General features: G+C 38.5%; 1 protein-coding gene across 1 annotated transcript; it reads right to left on the bottom strand.

Annotated features, from left to right (window-relative positions):
- Window positions 1-2,749: 2,749 nt before the first annotated feature.
- loxl1 (lysyl oxidase-like 1) lies at window positions 2,750-19,430 on the bottom strand. The gene is made up of 7 exons (XM_036585160.1): window positions 17,849-19,430; window positions 12,606-12,714; window positions 10,918-11,055; window positions 7,104-7,260; window positions 6,779-6,874; window positions 4,669-4,784; window positions 2,750-3,713 (listed from the first exon to the last, which is right to left on the bottom strand). The coding sequence occupies exons 1-7, from the start codon at window positions 18,933-18,935 to the stop codon at window positions 3,707-3,709; spliced, it is 1,710 nt and encodes a 569-aa protein (XP_036441053.1). The 5' UTR covers window positions 18,936-19,430; the 3' UTR covers window positions 2,750-3,706.
- Between the last annotated feature and the right edge of the window lie 7,234 nt (window positions 19,431-26,664).

Below are 26,664 nucleotides of genomic sequence, written 5' to 3'. Positions count from 1 at the left end.
ATTTAATAATCATCTATAAATTATAAGATTTTCAAATACTTATGAAAAAGTCCCAACACATTTCATGTAAACTCGAATATGTTACAATTAGCATTTATGAATGGTTATGGATTATGTATGAACGAATCGGTACCATTTTACTGAAGGGTAGCATTTATAAGGCTACATGACACCTGCTTAAGCCTTTCATGATTCACATAAACCTATCTAGACATTAATAAAGTCTTATTCCAACAAGCGTCAGTGGTCATAAGACTTACTGAGGTGAAATGACATTAAAATTGACAAAAGCAGCCTTTGTGACAACTGACTGTATAAATGTTTATGTATGTTTATGTCAGCTGTCATAAAAGGCTTATGTCATGTAGCCTTAAGAATGCTGATCTTCAGTAAAGTGTTACCAATTAATGTATTCCAAGGACTATTAAAGTCTCTTCAAGTGTTGCAATAAAGGGAAATGCTCTCTACTGCACGCTCTTAACTGGAAACAATAACTAACTCTCTCAGAGGTAGGTCGAGATGGCATTGAGCTTGTCAAGCTTTTGTAATGTTAGCTTTGCAACAGTAGTATCATCTTAGTTACATTCTGCCGCAGCACAGTTATTGAACAAGTGAAGGTAGGAATCAGATCTGAAAATCAAAGAAACGTAACAAATACAGCAATACGTCATTCAAAACAGTACTTGAAACCATTTCAATAAAAGAACAGAGAAAAAAAAAATAATGCAGTAAACCAAATTCCTATCTTTTCTAGCTAAAGTCATACAATAGTGGGCTAACTGTCACATATAAAGTTGATGATGACCTACGGCATCTGACCAGTGTTGGTAGCTTCAGAAAAATGATATATAGTGTCCAAAATGGATGTAGCTATTCACATGGTACAAGTTTAGCTCAATGGTACAGACACAAAAGTTAAGTAAACTAAAACAGGTTGGGCTAACAATCCAGAATATTCACTGAAATATAATAAAAAAGCTGCCAATTATCCGACGCTTACAAGCTTTTGTCATTCATCAACTGCGTATTACATGACTTTTGATTTTTTAATGGCAAAAGCAACCATTAGCTGTAATTCTGCTAATCAAGAAAATAATAACACCAAATGGAAACAGTTGAAGTGGTAGGAAAAAACAAACCTTTGAGCAAAGCATCTAAGGCAAAAGAGCGCTGTTGCCAGCACTCGAAAATAAGGCTTTCAGTCGAGTCGTCTAACTCCCTACGGCATGTTCAGACCTAGAATATGTTCAAGCCTCCCTCAGTCAAGCTAAACTGATTTTCCTGAACAAACTGGCTAAGATAGCAAGTGATTCATGCGCCTAAAAATTCTCAGACATCCCTTTTGACCACATTTCATTATTTCACCTTCTCAGAGTCTTTAAAGTGGAGAGAAATAAGGAGTTACAACACAATGATTGTTTCCAGTTGTCGGGTCTCTTTGTCCTCCTCTCCAGACAGTGCAGACGAATGCCTGGGGGAATTCTCCTGATTTGAAGTGGTGAATTACAGTGCCATTTCAGGGCTCAATCATTTACATTTAAGCACCAGTCTCTATTAAATCGTATTATTGCTGTTTCTTGCCAACTCTGACCATTCTGAGACAAAAGAATGGTGCAAATAAGCCAGTGTTTTAGAATGACTAGAAGCTGTCCAAAGTCCTAAGGATATATATATATATATATAATATATATATATATATATATATATAATATATATATATACACTTCTTTAGTAAAGAAAATGAACACTGAAAGAACCTTTTGTGTGATTAAAGGGTTCTTAGCATCGTTAAAGTAAAGGGTTTCTCAGATTCTCAGATGAAGAGTGTGTTTATATGATTTAAAACCTTTATGAAAATACCTATATAACACCAAACATTGACATTGACAACAGAAGAACTCTTTTTGGTGCTATATAGACCACTTTTCAAAAAGGTTCTCTACAGAACCATCTACAGCACATTCTCCATCAATTTGAAGAACTCTTTACTGATGCAAAGGACGCTTTAATCACACAGAGGGTTCTTTCAGTGTTCATGGTTCTATATAGAACCATTTTCTTAACTAAAGAACCCTTGAAGAACCATCATTTGTAAGAGAGTATCTGTACATACATATATACTGTACTGTGCAAAACCATTTATCTTGGCAATAAATGCGAAATATGAAATACATATTATTTATATTTTGTATTGTTTTTGATATAAGATTTTTTTTGAGTGAATAAATGCTTAGTGACCAGATGATTAGCTTTTTAATCGTAATTTTCTCCGTTGCCAAAAACTTTTGCACAGTACTGTATATTTTCCCGCCAGTTGAATTACATGTTTTGTATTTGTAATACATTTTCATACATACTTACTGTGACACAGTTCATATGTTTGTTTTTTTTTTTTCCGAATGTTTTAAACTTAACAAATAAATAGAACTGTGCAGAGAATTTGCAAAAAATGCCTTATTTAAGCATATTTTCTGTACAGGATGTACATAGAATAACATCGACAAAACATGTAATTTGACCTGTGGCACCCAAATATTTGCATACGGCTGTGTATGAATCTATTTATGTATGTGTGTGTGTGTGTGTGTGTGTGTGTGTGTGTGTGTGTGTGTGTGGTGCTTTGAATTTACAAGACTCACTTGTGTCAAACAGTTAATACATGAATAAAAGATTCAACATCAACACAATTACTGTCTTTCAGACACAAATCTATTGGCAACAATTGAGTCGATGCAACCAGTGTTGGGGGTAATGAAGCACAAAGTAACAAGTTATAGCGATGTAATTATGTTTTCCCTGTAATGAAATAGTGTAACACAGTACAGTTTAAGTCCTGTGATCACGTTACAGTTACCGACTTAATAAGAAGTAAATTACTTGTGTTACTCACATCTCTAACAGAGCAGCATTAATGATGCAGAATGCTTTTGAAACGTAAATTTCCTCTATGTAGATTATCTGTGCCTGCCGTTGCACATAATTTGTGCTTGTGTGCTGCCCATGACAGATGACTGTGTGACTTTGATAGTGAATGTGAGCAACACAGCACGAGCGCGGGAAGTGACATTAACTTGGTGAACAATCTGTTAAAGCATCTAATGCTGTTAATAGGAAGCTGGTAGAAAAAAAATCCCTGTGCTGAAGAAAAGAGTGAGTAAACGTCCAAACAGACCAAGCCTGACTAAAATTCATTTTCCTTTCTATTTTCTACTGGTCCAAATTTCAAGAACAGAACAGAAGTAAAATAATGAAACTATTTTTCCCGGACGTAATCATTAAAGGAATCCCATTACAGTTAAGGGGAAGCCATTAGTCATTTGTAATGGATTGTATTTATCATTGGTTACTTTTATAGAGTAACCACACCAACACTGGATGTAACACATGTGGAACTGACACATTTGAATCATGTAAATTCAGTGCATCACTTGTTTGCCGTCTACATATTGTACCTGCTGAAAAGGGTAAGGCAAGAAAAATAGCCCCACTGTGTTCTTGTGAATGGGGTTTCTCTGTATGCCTGAGTGCATGCTCTCACATGCTGAGCCCAAGCTTGCAATTGGCTTATGGGACCAGAACAACACATAAACAACAATGTGGGCAAAAACAACAAAACTTGAACAACTTGTATTCCATTCACATTTCAATGGAACAGCGCATGGCAGGACATGAGCTTCTGCCTCACTGAGTCTGCCCGAGCAGCTGATCAGGACCTGCAAAGACAAACACAAACAAAAACAATGCCTGGAGTTAGAAGCGTGTAATGAATCACTAATGAATCATAGAGCCACTTAACAAAGGCAAAACGCCCACTGAGTGATTTAAATTATATAAAAAGCTTTTTCTTTGGTGGATTCCACATTGGAACAGCTTGTGGAAAAGTCGTAGTGATCAAGAGTGATATATTGTAACATTTTGTTGAAAGTTCAGATTCTAAAATTTCAATGAATACCATAATTGTGTTTATTAGTAGAAAGATATATATATATATATATATATATATATATATATATATATAATATATATATATATATAAAGGGCATTTTCAAATTATGTAAAAAACTGACAAACAACAAATACGGAGATATGAGGTATATATATTTGTGGCATGTCTGTCATATTTTAACATCAGCAATTACGAAGTACTGTCATATGCAATGGTTTGAACACCTCAGGTTAACATCCTTTACAGCAAACAGGATGAAATATATGTAGTCAAGTTAACATTTATTTATACAGTGCTTTTTACAACAGGTGTTGTCACAAAGCAGCTTTACAGAAACATCTGGGTACAAGCCCCCATGAGCAAGCCAATGGCAACAGTGGCAAGAAAAAGGAAGAAAGAAGAAACCTTGCCATTAGAGACCTATCAGAGTAACAATGAGAAACAGAGCTGTGAGAATCAGTCACTTTTACCAGTGACGTGAAATGAAGTATACACATAAAATATATATAAAATACATACACACACTCGAAATGCGCCATAACTTTAGCACAGGCCACATTGCATTGAATGTGACCATTTTTTCTAAATCAGAACATCAATATATGTATATATATTGTCAACTGTATAAAATGAAATTACTTTTAAATGTTAGAGCAAAATGACAGTAGTAACTCTTGACTTACTTAGCCTTAGACTTAAAAGCATGAATAGGATTTACTCACTGGGAAATCTTGCAGTTTGTTGTCGTGACGAAGCGGCCTGTGTAGTGAATGTTACACCTGACAATGTTGTTGGTGAAATCTGACTCAAGCACCAAGTATTTGGGGTTAACCTGGAGCTGGAGTTCAGAAGAGAAAGAGAAAAACATCTTACTGCCCATAGCATTGATTAATATTTTTTGGCAATAGGGTCAGATTCAATCATCTGGATTTACAAAGCTCTCAAAGGCAGCCAATCCTGGCATCTTCTTCCAAAGAGTCAGAAATAACAAGCCACTTTTTCCCTATTAGACATTAGGCATGCCTGTATTTGCCTCGTTTATTAGCACAGACAGCACCATAAGAAACAGGAGCATACCAAACACATTGCAGCAGCATCATTCATATTACATTGTTGGAAGACTGTCCTACAGCGGCTGCTGTTGTCTTTGGTATAAAGTGAAGAGCCCCTTCAGCCAAATATCCAGCAAGCTCTAGCACGTTCTCTTCATCTGTCTTGCAGGATATTCTTTTCACATATAGAGTAATGAGATACACACCTCTTTATGACTGTTATCACTAATGACATTCGGTGCTGTTGCCCGTAGCATTAGTGTTGTTTGAGAAATACTTGCTGTTGGAAATCAGTTATACAAATGGCTATGGGCATACAAAATAACCCAGGTCCTGTAAGTACAGTCATGCAAAATTTTGGGTGCCCTGGTCAAATAATATGTTTTCATTGATTTTCTAACTGAAGATAAGTTAACATTTCCTATACATAAAACACATTTTAATGCATGATTACTGTATATTTGCTGAATGTAACATATTTGCCTGTGCAAAAGTTACAGCACAGTTTATATTTTATGTTTTATTTTTTCCAATATGTTAAACTCAAAGCAAAAAAAAAGTGTTATATTTAAGCTTGTTCCATGTAGAAGATGTGTCAACTTATTTTCACTTAGAAAATCAGCAAAACATGTCTTTTGACTGGAGGTGTACAAACATTTGCATATCATATATTGCATATAATTGCATATCACAGTGGCCAAACCTTTGGTCCAAGATGCTGCAATATTCAAGTTTCTGATTATAGTTTTTTACTGACTTGCCTTGAACTCCACAATTTCTGCAGTCAGACTTTTCTTGCTCTCGATACACGAATATAAGACTTGAGCCTCTCAATACAGAATATAAACTATCAACTATAAAAGTGTAAATGCATTTTGTTACATAACTGTGTAATTAATTATCTACATAAATTTATATAAGCAGTACAGCACAATGAAAGTAATAGCTCTAGAATTCAAAGCATTAACTCTATCGACCTAAGTGACTCTCTAGTGACTTTATAGTCTACTTTAATATGACTGAACCAAATGATCTGAAAAGATCAAGCACTATGTACTGGAAGCAGTTAAAAACTAGTTAAGTTTAGGCCTTGAAGAGGAGTCAAATTTTTTGGGTCTCCATCTTGACTCTATTTTGCACTCATCTGGACTCTTAAAGGGGAATTCCACCAATTTTCCAATATGTCTGTCAGCAGTTTGATGCAAAATACACCATTCTGGAGAAACTTATTGAGTGAGAATCCTTCACAGTGTTGGTGATAACAACCAGATGTCTGCAGAGTTTAATGCCTCTAAAAGCTTCTTCACAGAAAGTTATTACAAGCTGCCCGATTCCTGAGACATTGTTTTACAATAGTTTTGAGATAAAGCATTATTGGAAAAACATATATATTTTCAGCAACACATATAAAACTCAGAAAACGTGTTTACAGATGCTTTTGGATAGTAAATAAATGGCTATATGTTTGTTGTAGACATTACTTACTAGTTAATATAATAATTACTGGTTCTTATCACCACTATTGTATAGAATTAAGCATTTCACATCAAACCACTCTGAAATAATAATAAAAAAATAGTGTAATTCCCCTTTAACTTGGTCTGGGGCCTTTCAGACTATATCTTGGCAAAATCTTGATCAGTCATGGTGTCAGACTTGTCTTGGACAAAAGTGGTCTAAACAGCAGCCCTATCTTGGACCAATATCTGCAGCATAAAAGGTCAGTTTTCAATATGATCCAAGAAATGGATTAAAAACACTAGTGGAACATGATTATTACCTTCAGTATGTAGTTTCCTGGCTTGATATCCGTGATGTCAATCCATTGGCAGTCAATGTCTGCATTGTATGTATCATAGCAACCTGGACTGAGACCCTGGAGGAGCAAAAAAATATTATTTTGAAAAGAAAAGCTAATTTTTGTAACTTTACAAAAACTTTTTCATTCTGCAAAACTTACATGCCATGCATGGTACAATAAATGGTGTGACTACTCTCCTTTCAAATGCACAGCGCTTGGTGTTATTTTAATTCTGGTGAATTTGCTTTGGGTTGTCGGCTAATCTGTGTATGAAAAGGCTGTGCATTGAAATGAGGCGCTGTACCTGTGTGTGAGCGGTGCAGGCATAGCGTTTAAGGTGGCCAAAGTCACACGTGGTGTCCTCCAGACAGAAGCTGGCCTTGTGTCCCTCAGCTACTTTTCTGCCTGTGCTGACCTCCAGCAGGTCATAGTGACTGAATTCATCCATGCTGTGGTAATGTCTGTAAGAGAGAGAGAGGAGAGAGAGAAAGAAGGCTATGATATAACATCTAGACTGAATGACCTTGGTATTCCTTGGTGAAATTTGCATGGACTGGTCCACTCATTCAGCCAGCATAATCTAATAAAACCAACAATGCAAGAAATTCTCTTCCATTTGCACTCGTTCATTTTACTTGTCAGTTCAGAACAACTTGAGAACACTGTGTTTGTTGATAATGTCAGGTTAGTGTGCCAGGGGGCCAATTCAATCAGTCACAGACAAAATAGTGCTGTCGAACAAGCAGTGACTGGCACTAAAAACAACAATTTAGACTCGCCTAACACCTTTTACTGCGCACTCTCAAAACTGTTTTGCTAGTAAAGTAATGTTTGTAAGTCTTGGGAATTTAAAATAAGCCAAAAGAATGCAACACATCCTGATACAGTACTGTGCAAAAGTCAGAGACCACTCTTTATTTATTTAATATCCAATTAAAAGGGCCATTAAATGCAAGTTATCGATTTTTCAGGAGATATTTCTGAGATGTAAGATGTGAGATGTAAGACAATCCACTTACAATCCAGACTATAGGATAAGCAGTATTAAATGCTTTCATCTCTGAGAGATAGGAGGGTATCTAGCTCCACTCTTGCTTCAGATCTATTTCTGTTTTCAGTGGAAATTTAATGAAGGGTGGTCTCTGACTTGCACAGTACTCTACAAATCCTTGACTTCAGCAGTAGAAATATCCAATATCTATAGAGTCACTGGATTTCCCCAGTATAACTTACTTACTGGAATTAATAGTGGGCACTTGCCCGGCACTGCAATTAAATGCTTTGGTGAGCCTTGTTTTTGGTAAGAGTCTGGCAGGTGATGTAAATGTTGGAGCATGTCGAATCAAAAGGAATCAAACCCAATATGTCACGCCGCCCTTTTTTACCTCATGTTTCGTGTTACGGCGTAAGGCAGTTTTGGAAGCACTGCTGAAATAGCTGAGGGCTTGCTACAGGGGGAATGCACACTACTTTCCACCAGACGAGGGACTGACAGGGAACAAGACTCAGAGTTTCCACTGGGATAGAATGTTTCCCATAACTGGTACGCACTCCCCAGCCAACAGCACTAAATCCTCCAGGATGAGGAGGTGACACACAGCACAGGTGTTCATGGCTGGGATAAAAAGCTCAGTTTGGACATGCCGTTTGATAGACGGCATTCATATTCATTTAGAAAAGTGTGTAAGTAAGTCTATCAACTTCAGCAAAGTATGCAGAAACACTGGGGCAATCAGTGTATTAAAACAGAGAGCTCCAAACATTCATTTGAAATTTCTGTCATCAAAGTTCTGGATAAAATATGTCAAGTTATGTTATGCATAGTAAACAGACTAAAATGAATGCTTGAGTTATAATACAAGAAGATAGAGGCTCATTTGGTCACTGTCACACAGTTTAAATTGAATGTAGATTTATACTTTGGAAGGTTCTACATTTGCATTAGACAGGAATCTCACATACTGCATCTGCACATACAGCAATGATCAGAGTGTTCAGTATTGAAGTTGTGTAGAATTTCACTGATTTTTTCAAAATTTCACATTATTATGTGGTTTATTAAGGTCATTCAGAGTCATGAATGCAAAACCCTGCAAAAAAATCAACATCTTGTCAAGTACAAACATCTTCGTGGATACCTATATGTGATATTTTTATTACACTGTAAGAATATTCTAAGATTATTTTATTTTTGTGCACATTTTATCAAGTAAAAGTTTCTTTTTCTATTGGCAGATAATCTGACTTGTTTTAAACGTTGTTAAAATCTGCCAATAGAATTGCATGATCACAAATTTAAGAAAATATGAAATCTATGAGATTTGCTTTACAACCAGCAGTGATGTTTTGGCCACAAAAAATTCTGTACCTTACAGTTAGCTTTTGTCTTAGCTATGGTTATTCTGCATAGGCCTGCTAGATGCACTTGCTCATAAGTTAGTTAATTTATTGTAGTTTTTAGCTTATTCTAGTTGGTTAGTTAGTGTTCACTGCTTATTATTAAATTTTAGAATAATTTTACATCTGTCATCCGAAAAAAAACAAACAAACAAACAAAAAATACCAAGCAAACAAACAAACAAACAAACACACAAAAACTAGTATCCGTCAATGATAAGCGAGTAAGTCTAGCTCAGCCAAGTGAAAACTAAACTTGCACAATAGAAATTCGTGCTCATGTGAATGCTAGTAAGATTGAGATAAAGTTCAGATATTCACAGCTTTTATGAATATCTAAGCACTGGTCAGAAGTTATGACTGTCCACTGTTAAAGGAAACCTTTGCTTCAGGCGTGAAACATTTCATGCTATACTGTGCCATGTCATGCTTAACGCAAGTAATTAATCTGTCCAAATGATGCTTATATGGTAAAGAAACAGTTTGGCTAAAATCGATTTTTTCCATGGGTCATGACAAATGCTCATCTTTACACTTATTATATTATTATATATTAGTATTATATATTAGGCTCCCATAAAACACACAGGCACTATTTGAACTGGATCATTTGTAACCAGGGGAGGTTGTGTAATGTAATTTGTTGGTATTTAACTGGCTGGTATGGGATAAAGCATCTGTGTTACTTTCCTAACATTCCACAAACAGCATGTAATGTTCACGTCTCTGTTATGTGACAAGTGCCACAGTAACAACACGCCTCATTACCAGGTTTTGTTATTCTGTTAGCATGAGCTGGATTGGAACAGGACTTTTCTTACTTAGGGAGCCCCAGGTTCAGACAATTACACTTCAGTCTACTCTCAGACTGTAAGGACTATTTACATATTATGGTCGTCACTACTTTACAAACTTCAGCCACTTCAGCAGCTTTATGGCTTCCTATGTGACGTGTAAGTCCTTAGTGATTTCATGATTGTCCATTGGTCAGTTGCAGACAAAATGTAGATAGACAAACAAATCCACCAATTACACATGGTGAAAGGCAGATGATGTGTACCTTAACCCCGCTTCATAGCCTCGTAACTCTGGATGTGAGTCACATACGATGTCATGATGGAAAGGGCGACTCTACAGATTTAGGAAATGTTTGGAAATATATATAAACAAACATCGAATTTGATGCATGGACAAGTTTGTGGACCCCAGAGGGTCCTCCGGCAAAACTTATCCAGGTTCAACAGGACCAATAGTAACCTTTTTTTTGTCTGGAGTTCAGTCAAATAACATACATAAAATACCAAAAAAGTTGTCAAAATTTTCAGAGCAGTAAAGAGCAGCCCAAACCTGATAATACTGACCGCTGGCAGCAGCATTAAATGAGACAAGAGCTAAACAGGCTTATAGTCTAATCCATTAGCCAAAGAGAAAATCTGACTAAGTGCTGCCAAAATGAGAAAAAATGACATCAGAACTTGTATTTCAGACGAGATTGCTCTTATTCAAGAGGTGAAGTTTTTATACTCAACAAGCAGACTTGAATAAATGTCCATTACCTGCACCTCATAAATGTTAATAAGTGACTGCTATCAGTCTTATAATAGTACTGATTTAAAACTCTGCTTTGCTTTCATCTGCAGATCCCAGTAAATCACTTCAATCCAAACCAGTCCTGCTACCGATGGAACAGATAGGAAATAAAGACAGTAGGTTGGACTCACTGGTGACAGCTGTGCCACTCCCAGGTATGACGGGGTCGATTGGGCATGAAATCAGCTGTCCCCTGGTTCTTAACTCTCTGAGGAAACCGCAGCAGCACTCTAACATCATAGTCTGTGGTGTCAGAGCTGTAGGCTGTACTGTGAAAAGAGAAACATTGTGTAGGTTATGAAGTGCAAAAAGAGAATAAGCAGTAAGTAGCCATACTTCTCATTTAAATAAATTACATGTAAACCAATACACTTAAATTCTTCACTCACAAACGTACATAGCTTACAGGTTTGTGTCAGGGGCTCAAAAGGGAAAATGGGTAATCTGAATGTAAACTACATTTAATTTAAATCACAGCATATAGCAGACACTGTTACCCAAAATGACAGTTTAATTTCGTTTCAGAGGGAAGAGTTGGAAGACTTTGCCAAAGCAGCTTAAATTGTTGGCATTTCTGAACTCCTGCCTGCAGCATTTGGGTTGTAGTGTTAACCACAACACTATCCAACTAGATATTGAATATAAGTTATACTTGTCTTTTAGAAGCCCATGTTGCCTCGAAAAACTGTGTTTAAGATCTGTTTTGAGGTAATGGAAAATAGTTTAGCATGCTATTAGCACTGTCACTATGTGTTATCAACTATAAATTAATTATTATTGCCACCGTTGGTTGTTTAGATATTGACACTAGTGTGCTGCAGTTGTAGGCACAAGGCTGAAGGCAGAGTAGATCAACACACCAGTGTCTCACAGTATAGCATGACCTTGAATGTATTATTGCAGTTATATCAGCAATTATGCCAATTATTGATTTTAATTTTTAGATTTTAGGCACAATTTTGACACAAATTCAGCAAGGCAAAAAAAACGACATACTTATCAGCCAATAGCTTAAGAGCTCTAGCTACACACTTTGCATGTGTGTAACACATTTAAAAGCAATATTAGAAGCTCAGAGCAGATTAAAACATGGCACTACTGTCTGAAACTTCTAGCAGGCTGGCATTATTAGAGAATTAGAGAAATGTTCAACTTTTCACCTTTCTCCACTTCATAAGTTAGTCTCTTGCCATCTGTTTTTGGCTAATTTATCCATGTTTTGGTAGAGAGTGGCGGGAAACTAAAACTGAGCTCTTCCACTCCTGTACAGTGAATACAGCTTTGTTGATTACAATAGGAGTTTTGATTAGATCGTTGCTGCACGGGTCATTTTCATTTTGCTTTTTGTCAGGCTTGTTAGTAGTAAAGTCATTGCTACAGGCAAATAAGGTGTAGTGATACCTAAAGAGATGTTTTCGGAGTGCCATTTTTGGGAGAAACTGGCCTCTCTGCCAATCGCATTGCAAGGTTGGAACTAACTGTGGTTTAATGTGCAAATATAACCACAGTGATGTGTGAACTCCCACTAGCTATTCCTGGGGCAAAGCTGAGTTAACTGTCCCTCACAAAAATGGATCTTAAACAATTGAAGAGGCCATAAACATTAACACCAACCAAGGGGGCACTTGTGCAGTCTGAAGGCAATTGGGCAGAGGCTCAAAAGCCCCCTGGCATCTGTCTGTACACATTCCTGGTTAGCTTCGTGGTAGTTACCAAATGATTTATGATGGTTACTGAATAATTTTTATGATTTAATCTTAAGATTCATAACTGAGCAATAAACCCAGGGTTTAAACATTATTTAGACTCAAGTATTTACCTGGCGAGACATTTTTCCTCAGCCGCACAACGTAGGGAGTACATGTGGGATCGCTGGATGTATGTGGAGGCCTGGACATAGTTAGGGTCAGGAACCAGGTCGGGTAGGCCTAATGACAAGAGACAACTCAGCACAGACATTGGATGGCAACACAAACATTCATTATCCTAATACTTTGAAACCTGATGAATATGCTATCCTGTTAAATATTTAACTGTTGCCTTGTACCACAGCATCTTTAGTTGGTCCTCTTCTTGTGTGAACATAAATCTTAGAAGACTCAGATAGCAAAATTTGAATTGCAAGTACCCACCGAAAGACAATAGTGAAGCTTCATAAATGCGCTTTTATATCAATATTTTACCGAGTCTGGTTTCAAGGTCAAGAAAAAAGCAGTTCAAATAGATAGAACGACAGTGTGTGATAGGGAAGAAAGCAGAGGGGGAGTCGTGCATAACAACAATGATCTCACATCCCCGCTGCTTCCAAACTGGGCTTGAAACCAAGTCTGTTAGAAAAACAGAAAAATAAATATAAGGACAGAAAAAAAGCCCTGGTAGCTGTCACAGCTAATGTCTGTAACACTTAACACTTCCAGTGAAAAGTGCGTCATAAAGGAACAGCTTATTAGATCATCGTATACTAAAAATATAAGTATAAAATCAACATACTGTAAAAGCACTTTGTAATGACTTTCTACCAGTTTAAAAACTATGGACTTATTAACAGAGCATTCCAGCCTAAAATTAGCATGTCATATGTTATTAATCATGCTATGTTATGTTCTGTAGTGCAGCACCATATCCCTCAGACTCATTGGTTAAACAGATATGTATCCTTTTTGTGTTTTTGTCCATCAGTGTTTCCTCACTACGATATCCAGCATGCATTACACAAATACCTCATACATCCACTGGGAACCCCGCAGTGGCAATAACGAATTCCTGACTGCTAACGTAGTCACTGATATGTCTTTAGTTATGCTGCACCACAGCGTGTGAAATATCCCCTGGTATCTGGGGGGTCCCAGGTTGACTGGCTACTCCAGCATTGGTAATTTGCTACAGCTTCACCTAGAGGCAAACCGGTGCTGCATTACTAGTTAATTGACATTATCAAAGACAGAATCTCACCGTTTCGTGGGTGAAGCAGGCTAAACAATGAATTTCTTTCCCTGAATTTGTATTTTACCCTAATAGACAGCATAATAAGTTTATTTTGAGGAAACCTCCAGAATATTGATTTTGAGACATTCAGGGGGTCCAAGCAATTAATTAGGGGGTCTCAGACCCCCCAGTACCCTTTGTATAACACATCTTGCTGCACCGTCTGATTGAAATTTCTTTCTTGTGTCATCGAATTGTTTTAAAAACATTCGTCAAAAAATGGAACTAGGAAAAAATGTTTGTCAGTAATTTAAATGATTTATTGTGGGTTGTTGAATATTGATTCTTCTGTTTCACGTTTGTAATGCGTTATTTATTTGTAAGGGGAACAACTTGTTTTGTGTTGCTGCCTATCTTGGCCAGGACACTCCTGTAATCTCCAGCAGGATTTTGTAAATAAAGGCAAAAATAATAATAATGATGGTGATGTAAAGGCTAATAAATACAGATTGTAACTATTTAAACAGCCCTTCCCCAAGTATCCACCCCAAAGTCCTTGTAGATTTTCAGAAGTACCTTCCAATTTCAAGATACATCGTCAGAAAGGGAGTTTCCTAGTTTTAAATGGTCAAATAAATCTCATTTTAAAGTCTACTGTAGCAACACTGTTGGAGGTGAGTAGGCATATTTACAACAAATGTAGCAAATGCTTCAGCTTTTAATATTTTAGCCAGAGTGACCCTTTGAGTCTTAAGTGGTGTAACTTTAGAACACAGATAAGCTGTCTTTGTCCAAAGCCTGCCCAACAAGGGTGAATACAATCTATATACTTTAACAGCTGATCATCTTATGTGTCTTGAAAACATCTGTGGACTAATCTATAGTATATTGCCCATACTGTCCTTTAGGGCATGAGGAGTGTTCTCTATACACTGAAAGAGCTTCGGCTCTTTCAGCTCTATGTACACATCCAATTTGTCATCCCTCTCTGAAGCAGACTTCTAGGCCTCAAGAAGCTTCCTGGGTCAAGCCTAGTAAATAGTGTAATGACAGTGTGAAAAGCAGTGGCTTTCCAATGGGAGTCTTTTCCCCTACTTCATTCTCTCTCAAAAGGAAAAAGAGAGAGAGAGAGAGAGAGAGAGAGAGAGAGAGAGAGAGAGAGTGTCTTATCATTGTTATTGGAAGAAAACCTTTTATCTCCAAAACAGTAACTTTATAGGAGATAGAAAAAACCTACTTTACTTGTAATGTAAGTCAGTGGAACCAGACATTTTCCCAAGTAATTTTGGGCCATTTATTTTGGTCCATTTATCATGAAATTCACACACAATGTAAAGGGCAACAGGCATTTTCAAATTATGTCAAAAACTGAAAAATGACAAAAATGGACATACAAGGTTTTCTTCCAACAGCAGCGACATGCTATATGCACACAATAAATGTGCTTCAATAACCTTTTATTTGTGTATGTATCTAATAGGTATTGTGGTGAGTATATGTTTTTAAGACACATAAAACATCCAGGTGTATGTTGAAGTGTGCAACTGTATTCATTCCTACATTTGACCCCCACTTGGATTATATTACTTTTCCTTGCATTACATAACCGTTTGCTTTAGATTCCAATTCAGAACCTACCTCTTAATTATATCTTGGTACTCATTTGGTCATTTAACATTCATAAATAACAAAAATATACACACAACCCAATAATAAAACCACTGCAGCATGTAAGACACAGGTTTGTTCCTCTGGCAGGCTTTTGGCAAAGTTAAATGGACTTGTCTGCTTCTTAGTGTTAATTATGTTACTCATGTGGTACAAACACTCAAAACTAAAACACACACACACACACATCTTCTAAGCCGCTTCTCCCTCAGGGTCACGGGTCAACTAAAACAGAGGTTTAAAAGTTCACATTCAGTTTAACAATTTTCTTCACAAGAACAAATGGTGTTATTTAATGGGATGTGACTACTTGAGTTTTACAGCTAGTATTTTCTGTGTAGCTTCACAAGCCCACAGTGGAAGTGATTACTCAGATAAACAACTTAACACAAACATGGAGAGTAGTTAAAGTTGGTAGGTGTGGAATCTGTCATGGTGTTAACAGATGAGGGCTCATGACAATCCTTCAGCTACTGAACTAAACATGAGGTGTTTGTCCTTTTCTGCTGATGCACAGTGCTGGGCAAACTCTTCATTTATTTAATTTCCAGTCACAGAAGCTTCAACAAGTACATCTAATTTGTGAGCCTTGCTTTCAGTTTTTCAATGGACAGAAACACCTAAACATTTTTTTCACATCTGAAGCAAAAATGGAGCTTTATTTTCTCTTGAAAAGAAGACTTTAAGTACTATTATCTGACGGTTTTGGTGGTCTATCGGGTCTTGCACGGTTATTAGGAGTCTGATTTTTAATCATTTTTTGAACTCTAGTTTTTTGAACTCCTGTTTTTTCCCCCACTAATATCCTTTTAACTTTCCCCTTGCTTATTTCTGAAAATCATACAAACTATCTTCTCAGAAATATCTCAGACTAATGAATGACATACTTATTGGCCATTTTGACTGGAAATTAACCCTTTACATGGCCGGGTTCCACCGGCAGACCCAATTTTTTTTTAACCTAGGAAAGCTCAACTAGTTTGCTTTGAAGTCCCTGTAGTTACTAAATAATAAGCCTTAATATGTAATAAGTCTGGGATTTTAGGGGGTCAAATACATAAGAGGTGGTCTTTTACGCAGTACTGAATATTGCTTGACTTTTGAGAAGCAAAAAAGAAGCTTCCATATGTTTGCAATCACATCACCTCTTCATGTCCAGTATAACTCTATGTACATGTTCCCCCTCCTTGCGTAACTTCCCATAAACAGGGTGTCCACCTCTTTCCATCAGCCTTATGACTGTTTATTTAAAAACTAAGTAGATTGCATGGAAAACAAAAGGAAAAGTGCAACGTGAGTTTCGTATTACGAAATAAGCCTCACACTTTGGCCTCAGCTATGAATGTGTATGAGTCTCATGGCCTCCCTGAGTCACCCCTTCTCTAATCAACACACCACACACACTTTGCACTTTTGGAACCAGATAAATATTTTCTATTTCCTGAGGCAATGGACCCCATGTGTGGCAGGGACTTTCCATTGCGATACATGTGTTAGAGTAACACCCACCCCCCCACAATGTACACGCCAACCCCCACCCCTAACTGCCAAAATCCCTGAGCACTTCACTCCACCCTTCGTTGCACATACTGGGATCATTCACCCTGTAAACTAGCCCCCCTCTTACCCACTACCCACCCTTTGACTTGATGAAGTCATTGCAATAACTGCTACCAAGCCCTCAAACAATGAGAGCATTTGATGATGAACGCCTGTCCATATGCTCCACATACCCTCAACACCTGGTTCCAATAACCTGGTCAATAGCAAAGAGATGAACTCGCTGTTCCTTTGTTTGTAAATTGAAATACAGTGCAAGGGGGGATGGGGAATGTATGATGTCAGAGCAGAATCTTAATGTTCAGAGGGTTTCAGAGAAACAAATAGGGAAATCTAGTAGAAAATAATGTCCATTCCCAGCTGCACAAGCAAATAACTTTTGAATCAGGCAGTGCGGTTTGAGTCCCCTGGGCTTTAAGTTTGTCCGACCCGGAGGGGTCATGCTTGCCAGGAAACACATAGAGATGGCAGGAGAAGTACATTTTTTAGATCTTGCTCTTTTTTTCTCACTTCCTTTCCCTCAAAGAGAAAGAGAGAGAGAGAGGGAGAGAGAGTTTGAAGCTAGCTTAACACGTGCATCCATTTCACATTACTGCCAGCTGTGCAACTGAATTACAAATCAGTTCCTCTGTGGTGTGCTAAACACTGTGTCACACTATAGCTCATGCACCTCTGTAAACTTTCTGCAGCTATACAGAATAGATATTTGTCATCATGCTCGGAAAAATATAGGCATAATCTAGCTATGCGGTACAGTAACGACAGCTGGGAATTAGGGAGGCAACAAAAAAGTATGACTGCAAATACTCTGCTATTTTGATTTGTACATAAAACTGAAAATTACCGTGGGGCAAGTTCAATACTACAAGCTAAGGAAATATATTATGTGATGATTTGTGAGGACTGTACCTCTTTGTTGAGGCCGGTAGACACTTCCTACGCTGACACTGGGGTTCTCTGCAACATTGGAGGTGAGAGGGTTCCGTGCAGGTTGCTGCACAAACGGAACAAGTGGCTGGGGCCTTCCGAAGGGTGGAAACTGTTCATACTGGGGACTTTGCAGAGCGGGCTGGCTTGCTGTCCCAACACCAGCTGTAGCTCCATTGGAAACTGATCCTGCTGCATTAGCTGTATCAGGAAAGCCTGCTGTGTCATCATTGTACAAGCTGTGGGTGTACCGGCGGTCCAGACCATCTGAGAATGAAGGTTGTGCAGGTTGGGCAGGAACACCAGGATGTGGTTGACCATATGGTGGATAGAAGCGGTAACCATCATCAGTAAGGTCTGTCCTTGGAGGCACAGGAGCCAGACCTCCTCCGGTGAATCCACCACCCCCGTAGCTTCCAACAGAATAACCACCACCAGCATAGCCTCCTCCTGCAAATCCTCCACCCGTGCCTGTGGAATATCCTGTCCCACGGAATGGCGGTTCCATTGGATCATATGGAACAGGGTAGGATGACTGTTGTTGGAAAGGGTATTGTGGGTAAGGTGGAACGTTGAAAGACGATGAGGAAGATGAAGATGAAGAAGATGAGGAAGAACCAGAGGAAGTTCTGTAACGAGTGCTGGAGGACGACTGAAACCGACTCGATTCACCTGTCCCAGCTGTACCCTGACGCCAATTATCAGGCACCTGCCCAAATCCAAAGGGGTGTCTGGCTTGTCCCCTGACCGTTTCTGAACCACCTCTGGAAGGTGCCTGTCTACGCACATTTCCTCCCTGTGGTCTGGCTCTGCGATTGGGGCTATCGGCTAAAAGAACACGGTGGCCTCTGTCCTGTTCCTGTCCCCGAGCAGGGACATATTCAGCCCCGCTGTTGAGCAGGCTAAATACTCGACCATTGTTCTCCCATTGGATCATTTGCCTCCAGGGATTTGAGGAAGATTCTTGCCCCTGAGCTGGAGCCTGAGCCTGGGGCAAAGCTTGCGACCATACCCCAACAGCACCCAGCAACATCCACACCCACCATGACATGAGAAGGACCAGCAGCATCTTCACAAGACTGACATGGGAAGCGCAACTTCAACAAACCCTTTTAACCAGTTCAAAAATAACACAAAATGAAACAAACCCTTTGATCCAGATTGTATAAGAAGGCCATGCAGAGAGAGAGTTCAATGTCCATAACCAGCTCTTAAACTTTAAAAGTAGTACTAAAGCTTATTCCTTTGAGTTGTCTGTGGTGCAGGCATACCCGTGAAGACGACAGGCTACTTCTGAGGCCCCAAAGCAAGCAGCGGTGTGAAAATCCTCCCTTTTCCTGTCTGTCTGGATGTGGAATTGTTGTCAGTGGACTGAGCATTGCTCTCAAAGTCTCTCTGGAGAGGACTGCCTGTTGCTCCTAACTCTAGCTCTCTATTTGCCTCTCTGATTGCTTACAATGGTCTGTGAAAAAAAAGTCTCTCCCAAACTATCCCCCCTCTTCTGCTCTCACTCTCTCTTTTTTCTTTAAGTGCAGATCCCACATGGCCCTAGTGCTAGAACTGTTTCTATGTAACTGTAGCAAAGCCAGATCTCTGCACCAGCTTCCAGAGTCAACACCACCATCTGTGGAGACACTTAGATTGCTAGTGTGCCTCATGATCTTGTGAGCACAGAGTCCTTTGATCAAGCGAGACAGGCGGAGATGTCTTGTTGTATGGCTTGGGTTTATCAGCTCATGTCTCATTTGTCTTCATCATTGTAAGAGTTTACAAATTAGAGGTAATTAATTTAGGACAGGAACAAAAAACTAGACATTTCAAATGTAATAGGGTTAAATAAACTGATAGAAAAGAAAGTAATGATCTAATGATAATTGGGCACAAGTACTCCCTAATAAGGGCTAAAACAGGACAGACAGAGGCCCTTTGTTTTCAGGTGAATTACCTACAAGTGGTCCCCTCAATTAGGTACCAAGTCTGAGGAAGAAAACTCTCACATACAAAAAGTGCATTAACTGTGCTGTGGAGCCCCCTTAGGTCCCCTTTGACTGTTTCTATTTTGTGATGAAGTGGGCTTTATCAAAGCTATAGTGTTCTGTAGACCCATTTGAGCATTCCCCCTGTGACTACTTCAGTATGCACATCAGACAACAGACATAGTTTGTTTGCAGCGCTAACTATGTTTACCTCCTTTTGGCTCATTCCTTGAGATCATTGCCTTCTTGGGTGTGGCCTGGAAACTACCAGAGTCATTAAAGGGATACAGCTTCTTAACTATAAGTAAATATCAACAGAACAAACAATAAACTATGAATTTAAGAAATTTGTTATCACAGATTTAGTTGTGCAAGAATAATCATGCCATTTATCAGTTCTGGATATTTCTATTAAAGTTAAAAAATTCTTTATTCTAAGTTTCTATTAATGAGATCTGATTGGCTGCAGACCTGAATGACTAACTCTGTTTTTCATATCTGCAGTTCATCATCATCTACTATTATATATGATGACTATAATACTAAAAAAAGATTTGCTGAAGTAAAAACACAGATAATGTTTTACTGAAGTTATATTTTAACAAGAGTATATTCACTTTTACTCAAGTACAGAATAATATAAACCTCTCTCTCTCTCTCTCTCTCTCTCAAATTTGATTTGAAAATTATTATATGATTATATGAAAATGATCACTTCAGAAACCTTCCATGAAACTGATACATTGTGTTCTTAACCAGGCCTCTGCCTTATAAGATCCATTATGATGCTTCATAACAGTGTTGTGAATAGTAAATGTTTGTCACATTAGTTTAAGGCTTCATATATCTAGTCAATGTCATTTACTTCATAAACATCTTATATCGCATATACTGGCATGAGTTGTTTATAATCAAGTATTGCTTTACAAATACATTATTCAATGAATAAGTTATGAAGTTTATGGTTATGGTAGTTTTCCATTAAAGTATTACTAAGAGGTCTGTTTTGACTTAAATATTTTTGCTGAACTATTGTTTAAGACATTACAGTGACACCAAGGCTGCTCAATGGGGAGGCAGGAGCGAGGTATAAATCAAACAAGCAGTTCCTGAGAAAACCATGTAGGATTGGAGCCACAAAGAGCTACCTCAGGGAGAGTCATTGGGCACTTGTTAGGTGTTTCACTTTGGACTGCTGGACTGTACAGCTCATTATCAGGATTTTATTTCAGGCTAGGACTCAGGGATTTGGTTATGACATTATATGCATGTACAATAAACTGATTTATGCTGAATGATTATCCTACTCATCCATATTTGTCTTTTTTATTAAAAATAAACACTTTAGGAGCCGTTACAAAGATCGTGTCCTTTATAAACACTCTCCAAATGAAGGAAAAGAGAAGATCTGGTTACAGCAAGGCTTCAGAGTGAGTCGTGCGCAAATACTGAAGGCATTACATTTCCCGGTTTTGTTATCAAAGTCAGCAGCCTGCTAGGTGTTTGAGTTGGCTCTATACTGAATCGTTAATGTTCAGAGTGTACCAGCGAGCAAGGCATGACAGCATTCCTCCTGAGATTATGTGTTTAAACTAACCAGCTGTGAACAACCCTTTTCAGGCAGCTCATTTGAAACTGGACCCTCTAAAACATGTGGACGGATAAAAGTGGCTGGTTTTCGCAGCACATTCTTGGCAGAAACAGGGCAACGTGCTTCAAAGCAGAGCCTTCTATTGATGTTTTTGGGCTCGAGGAAAGAGAGAGAGGGTGGAGGAGCTGCCTCTGGGACTGGGCTGAGCGTGCTGAAACATCAATTCGAGCATCAATATGTATGTGATAATGTTTATTGTTGGAGCCAGTGATGTTCGAGTCTCCTGTGGCCTAAAGGTGTTCCGAGTGAAAGCCTACACCCGTTCTAGTGTTACGTCCATCACGTCTATGGGGAAGAGCGGTCAAAGTGATACTTGCTTTAGCTTTTTAGCTTTTTGATTTTTTCATAGCGACTCTTTCGGCAAAGTCACCCCTTGAAGGCTTTCGCTGGATGCAAGCATGCAGGGGATGAGGCAGAGAAAGTGGGGGAGCAATGACACTACGCTTGGGAATTGTAAAACAGCTCTTTGACATTCCATCAAAGCATCCTGAAACAAACGTTAAAAGGGGATGAAAAACAAAACAGAGTGAAAGCAAGAAAGCAAGAGAGTCTAGCACAACTGTCCCGTGGTGTCCTGATGTCCCGACATCCTGTAGTCTGCTGCGTGCCCTTTGCAGAAATATCCATCAGCGATTCATTGTAAAATATTTCCGAGGTCAGAAAAACAAGTATTGGGTCAGCGGCGCACAGCAAGGACAAGCGCAGAAAGAGAGAAACATTTTTCACAACCCAAAAGAGATGGGTTTTTAACCTTCACAGCATGATTTCCACATTCCTGTATCCCAAAGTTCCTGTCCCAATAGCATGTTTGATTTAGAGCTCACGAGCTGGATTCTTCCTCACTGGCTGCAGCGATCTGCCAATGTGCAGCTCATTATTTCTCAAGTAGGCCTGGCATGCAGTTAAAATGTCAGCTGCCTTTCACTCACCCGGGAAACTAACAACAGGTCGGATGCAATTACCCTCACGTTTGCCTTTGTTAGTTAGCTGGAGGCTGCTGAAGTGCTCTTTTACAGCGCAGAGGCTGAACAGGCCTGTGTTTGCTCTTAAAATGGCAATGCTAACTCATTTGCAATGTTGAACAGGTAAAAAGCCAGGCATGGACATGAGAGCACACATAAATGAGGCAGTACCCCAAGGCATAAAAGACTTCGTGTCAGGGACCACACATGCCCTGCAGCTGCCCTGCGAACATGAGAGACATGTGAAGAAGTTAGCCTCGCTGCAGAGTAGACCCAGGGGAGGTTTATCAGCTCTGACCTTTTCCGTCATTCGCATGTTTTCCAGCTCTCTGACAATAGTCTTGAAGCCTGGGGCAGCTCAAGCTCCACCTTAACCCTGGCCTCACGCGTTTTAACCCAAGGGCACCAATTCGATATAAAACAGAAGCACATATTGAGATGTAGAACATTTTTGCTGGCTCCTTAATGACATTAGATAGAGCATCTGAATGCTAATGGCTTTATTACTATTCTAGTATGTGACTAGCATGCTAATTTTCTAAATTACGGTATTACGGATGGCCCAGTTTAAATGAATATGTTCTAAGAGAAAAGGTGATTGACTTCCCCCTAACATTTATTTATTTATTTATTTACTTACTTACTTACTTAGAATTAACAGAAATACCTAATTCAGTGTGGTAGTTCAGCTGCATATGCACATTGATGTATCACAATCTTATTCATTGACACCCTTTTTTACCCTTTTTGTCTAGACTTTTCTGGAATTCTACTCATTTCATTCAGGTGTGAAATTTGGCGGCCCTTCACGAAATTCTAACTTTCAAACGAGCCTCCTTAGGCCATGCAAAGGTCAGGGGATTCGGTCTGGTTGCCTCTGGTAGTCGTTCACATTCTAGCTACAACTTAGATAAATGCTGTGACGTAGGACAGAAAAGCATGCAATATAAGAAAAGGTAAAATTGACAGAAAAGATGCCAACGGCCAGGCAATGTATGTTTATAAATGTTTTATTCATTCATTTATTAATTCATTTACACTCACTTTTATTAGTATTACGTACAGCTACCTGGTATCTACACTCATTGTTCATTTGATCAGGTCCACTTCCCTACTTTCCCACTATAAGTACAATTTGAAGCACTACAATAATAGACAGTGATCCATTTGTACACCCGCATATTTTGTTAACCCCCTCTTTACCCCATTCAACAATGGTCAGGACCACCACTGAGCAGAGATCAGCACAGAGTGACAGCGACAATGCGGCATGCGCATGACTTGAGCCCCTGCCCTTTTGCCTTCAGCCACTAGAAGTGCCCTCTTTGTTAGTGTTTATTATAAGTGTGCTTTATATGGTCATTATATTGTCATTATTCAGATTCATTCTCACCCTGGAAACAGAACCTCTCTGGTGCAGGACCATGCGCTTGGGGAAATTTCCCCTCAGCAGCTCTGATCTCTCGTGAGTCAGTTAAATCAATCAAACAATGGTTGCAGTAAGGGTTGTTATTATATTATGTGATTTGCTAAATATTTTCTTGTTTTTGTAAAAAACACTTTCTAATGCAAAAAATTGGGGCCATTTGAATTATTTTGAATAAGTGTTGTAGATATCTAATCTTTAATTAAAATTTGTTAATAATATTTCATTAATTTGATACTCATTACTCAAAAATGACACAACTTGAACTATTACACACATTTAGTTGCACAAAAACAATTCTTATTATCAATTAATCTTATTTTAAATAATTGAGTAGGTATTTACTATCGTGCTTATTTATGATGCATGAATTGACTTCCTTAATGAACAGTTAAACATTTTTAAGTGGTTAATATACTTTCTTAAACATTAACAATCATGCCCCACAACAAAGTTGTGGCTTTATAATGTATATATATATATATATATATATATATATATATATATATATATATATATATATATATATATATTATGGCACCTTACAATTAAATAGAAAACATTTATGAAAAAAAATTAAATTATTAAATAAGTAAAAGCATACTAATTCAAACGGTAGCACTTATTAATGCACAAGCAACAATTATGTAATTACATCATTAACAAAGCATTAGAAAATGAAAAAGTGCTGTAAATCAAAAATCTTTAGTTTATTTATAAAAAAATATTTTTAAAAAGTTTATAAATTTAATATATGCTCAGGTACCCTCAAGTCCCTTGAGCCTCTGCCCAGCAAAATGTTTGAGCTGGACTTTTTAAGGCTAGCGATGATAGCTCATTGGTTGCTGCACAGTTTCTGTTAGTCTTCTTTTAATCTTTCATCAGTGGTCTGTTTCTAGCCACATGATGCTGTTGGCTGGATGTTGTTGGTTATTCTCAGCCCAGCAGTGACATTAAGTTGTTTTAAACTCCAGCAATACTACTGTGTCTGATCCAGTCTCTGGGGGTCCTGAGGGGGTCCTCACCATTGATAAACAGGGCAATCAGATTATGCCAAGAAACAGATGGACCCCAAAGTACATCTATATGGTAAGTGGACCTGATAAAATTGACTATGAGTGCAGTTACCAAGTAGGTGTACCTAATAAAGTGGCAAGTGAACGTACACTATATGGCCAAAAGTATTTGGACACATAAGTTTGTTGGACATTCCATTCCAAACAATGGGCATGACTACGGAATTGCACCACCCCAACCCACCCACACCCCTATGGCAAATAAGCATTCGTGAGGTCAGGCATTGATTTTGGTGTTCAGTGGAGTTGAGGTCAGGCCACTGCAGTTCCTACACATCAAACTCATGAAACCCTTACTTTTATAGACTTGTGCACAGGGTCACAGTCATTCTAGAACAGAAAAGAGCCTTTCCCAAACTTTTGCCACAAAGTTTGAAGCATAAAATTGTCCTCAGTGTTTTTGTATACTCTACTATTATCATTACCCTTCACTGGAACTAAGAGACAGAGCCCAAACCCTGAAAAACAGCCCTGGACCATTATCCCTCCTCCACCAAACATTTGGCACTATAGGTTAGTAGCATTCTCCTGCCCTCTGCCAAACTGTGATTCAGCCATTAGACTGCAAGATAGTGAGTCATGATTCATCACTTCAGAGAACATATCCACGGCTCTAGAGTCCAATGGCTGCACCACTCCAACCAGAGTTCAGCATTGCGCATAGCGATCACTGGCTTGCGTACAGCTGCTCAGTCAGGGAAACCCGTTTCATGAGGCTCCCCATGCAAGTTCTTGTGCTGATGTTGCTTCCGGAGGCAGTTTGAAACTCGGTAGTTAGTAATGCAACAGAGGATAGGCAATTTTGTATGCTTCAACACTCAGTGGCCCCACTCTGTGAGTTTGCATGGTCTACTACTTTGTGATATGCTGTTGCTCCTAGATGCTACCATTATACAGTAATAGAACTTACAGTTGATCAGGGCAGATCTGGCAGGGCAGAAATTTTACAAACCGACTTGTGGCAAAAGTGGCATCCTGTGACAATTTAAAACTCACTGAATCTGTACAACCCATTCTTCTGCCATTGTTTGTCTATACATATTGCATGGCTATGTGTTCAATACCTATGAGGGGTGACCACAAACTTTTACCCATATAGTGCACATCATGCACTTACTCATTCTGTCTTTTGGCAGAGACGATATGCTTGAAATGTGCAGTGATGTAGACGTCAACTGTGGGAAGGAATTCTTAAATGAAGAGGTAAATTAGTCTCAGAACATAGCTTCAAAAGTAAATGTGAATGTATATTACCTTGATTCCCACTGGCATTGTAGTGTAGTGTATATTGCCTGGAAACCACCATGAATTCTCAGTGGATGTGTGGAGTTTGATGGGAAAATATGTATAAATATTTATAAATATTTCATACTTTGCTTCCCAGGGCCATGTAGTGCATTCCAACACACAGTGAGAATCACAGTCTCAGGTCCGAAGCAGAAATGCATTACTTTCAGCAAGATAAGGAGAGAGGAAGAGAGAGAGAGAGAGAGAGAGAGAGAGAGAGAGAGAGAGAGAGGGAGGTAATTTTAGTCCACAGACAGCAAATGACTTAGAATGTTAAAAAGGTAGATAACACAAGACAAGGTGTAAGGCAGGAGCATAATAAGAAAGAACACATGCATACCTTCATACAAATCCTGTGTTTGGCATTGGATGGCTTAACTATCTGATTTGGCCTGGCAGTCTGCATTGATAATTGCTTTC

Source organism: Colossoma macropomum, unplaced genomic scaffold (genome assembly GCF_904425465.1).
Source record: "Colossoma macropomum unplaced genomic scaffold, Colossoma_macropomum, whole genome shotgun sequence".
Classification (NCBI taxonomy): Eukaryota; Metazoa; Chordata; class Actinopteri; order Characiformes; family Serrasalmidae; genus Colossoma; species Colossoma macropomum.
This window is presented reverse-complemented; position numbering and strand designations above follow the sequence as displayed.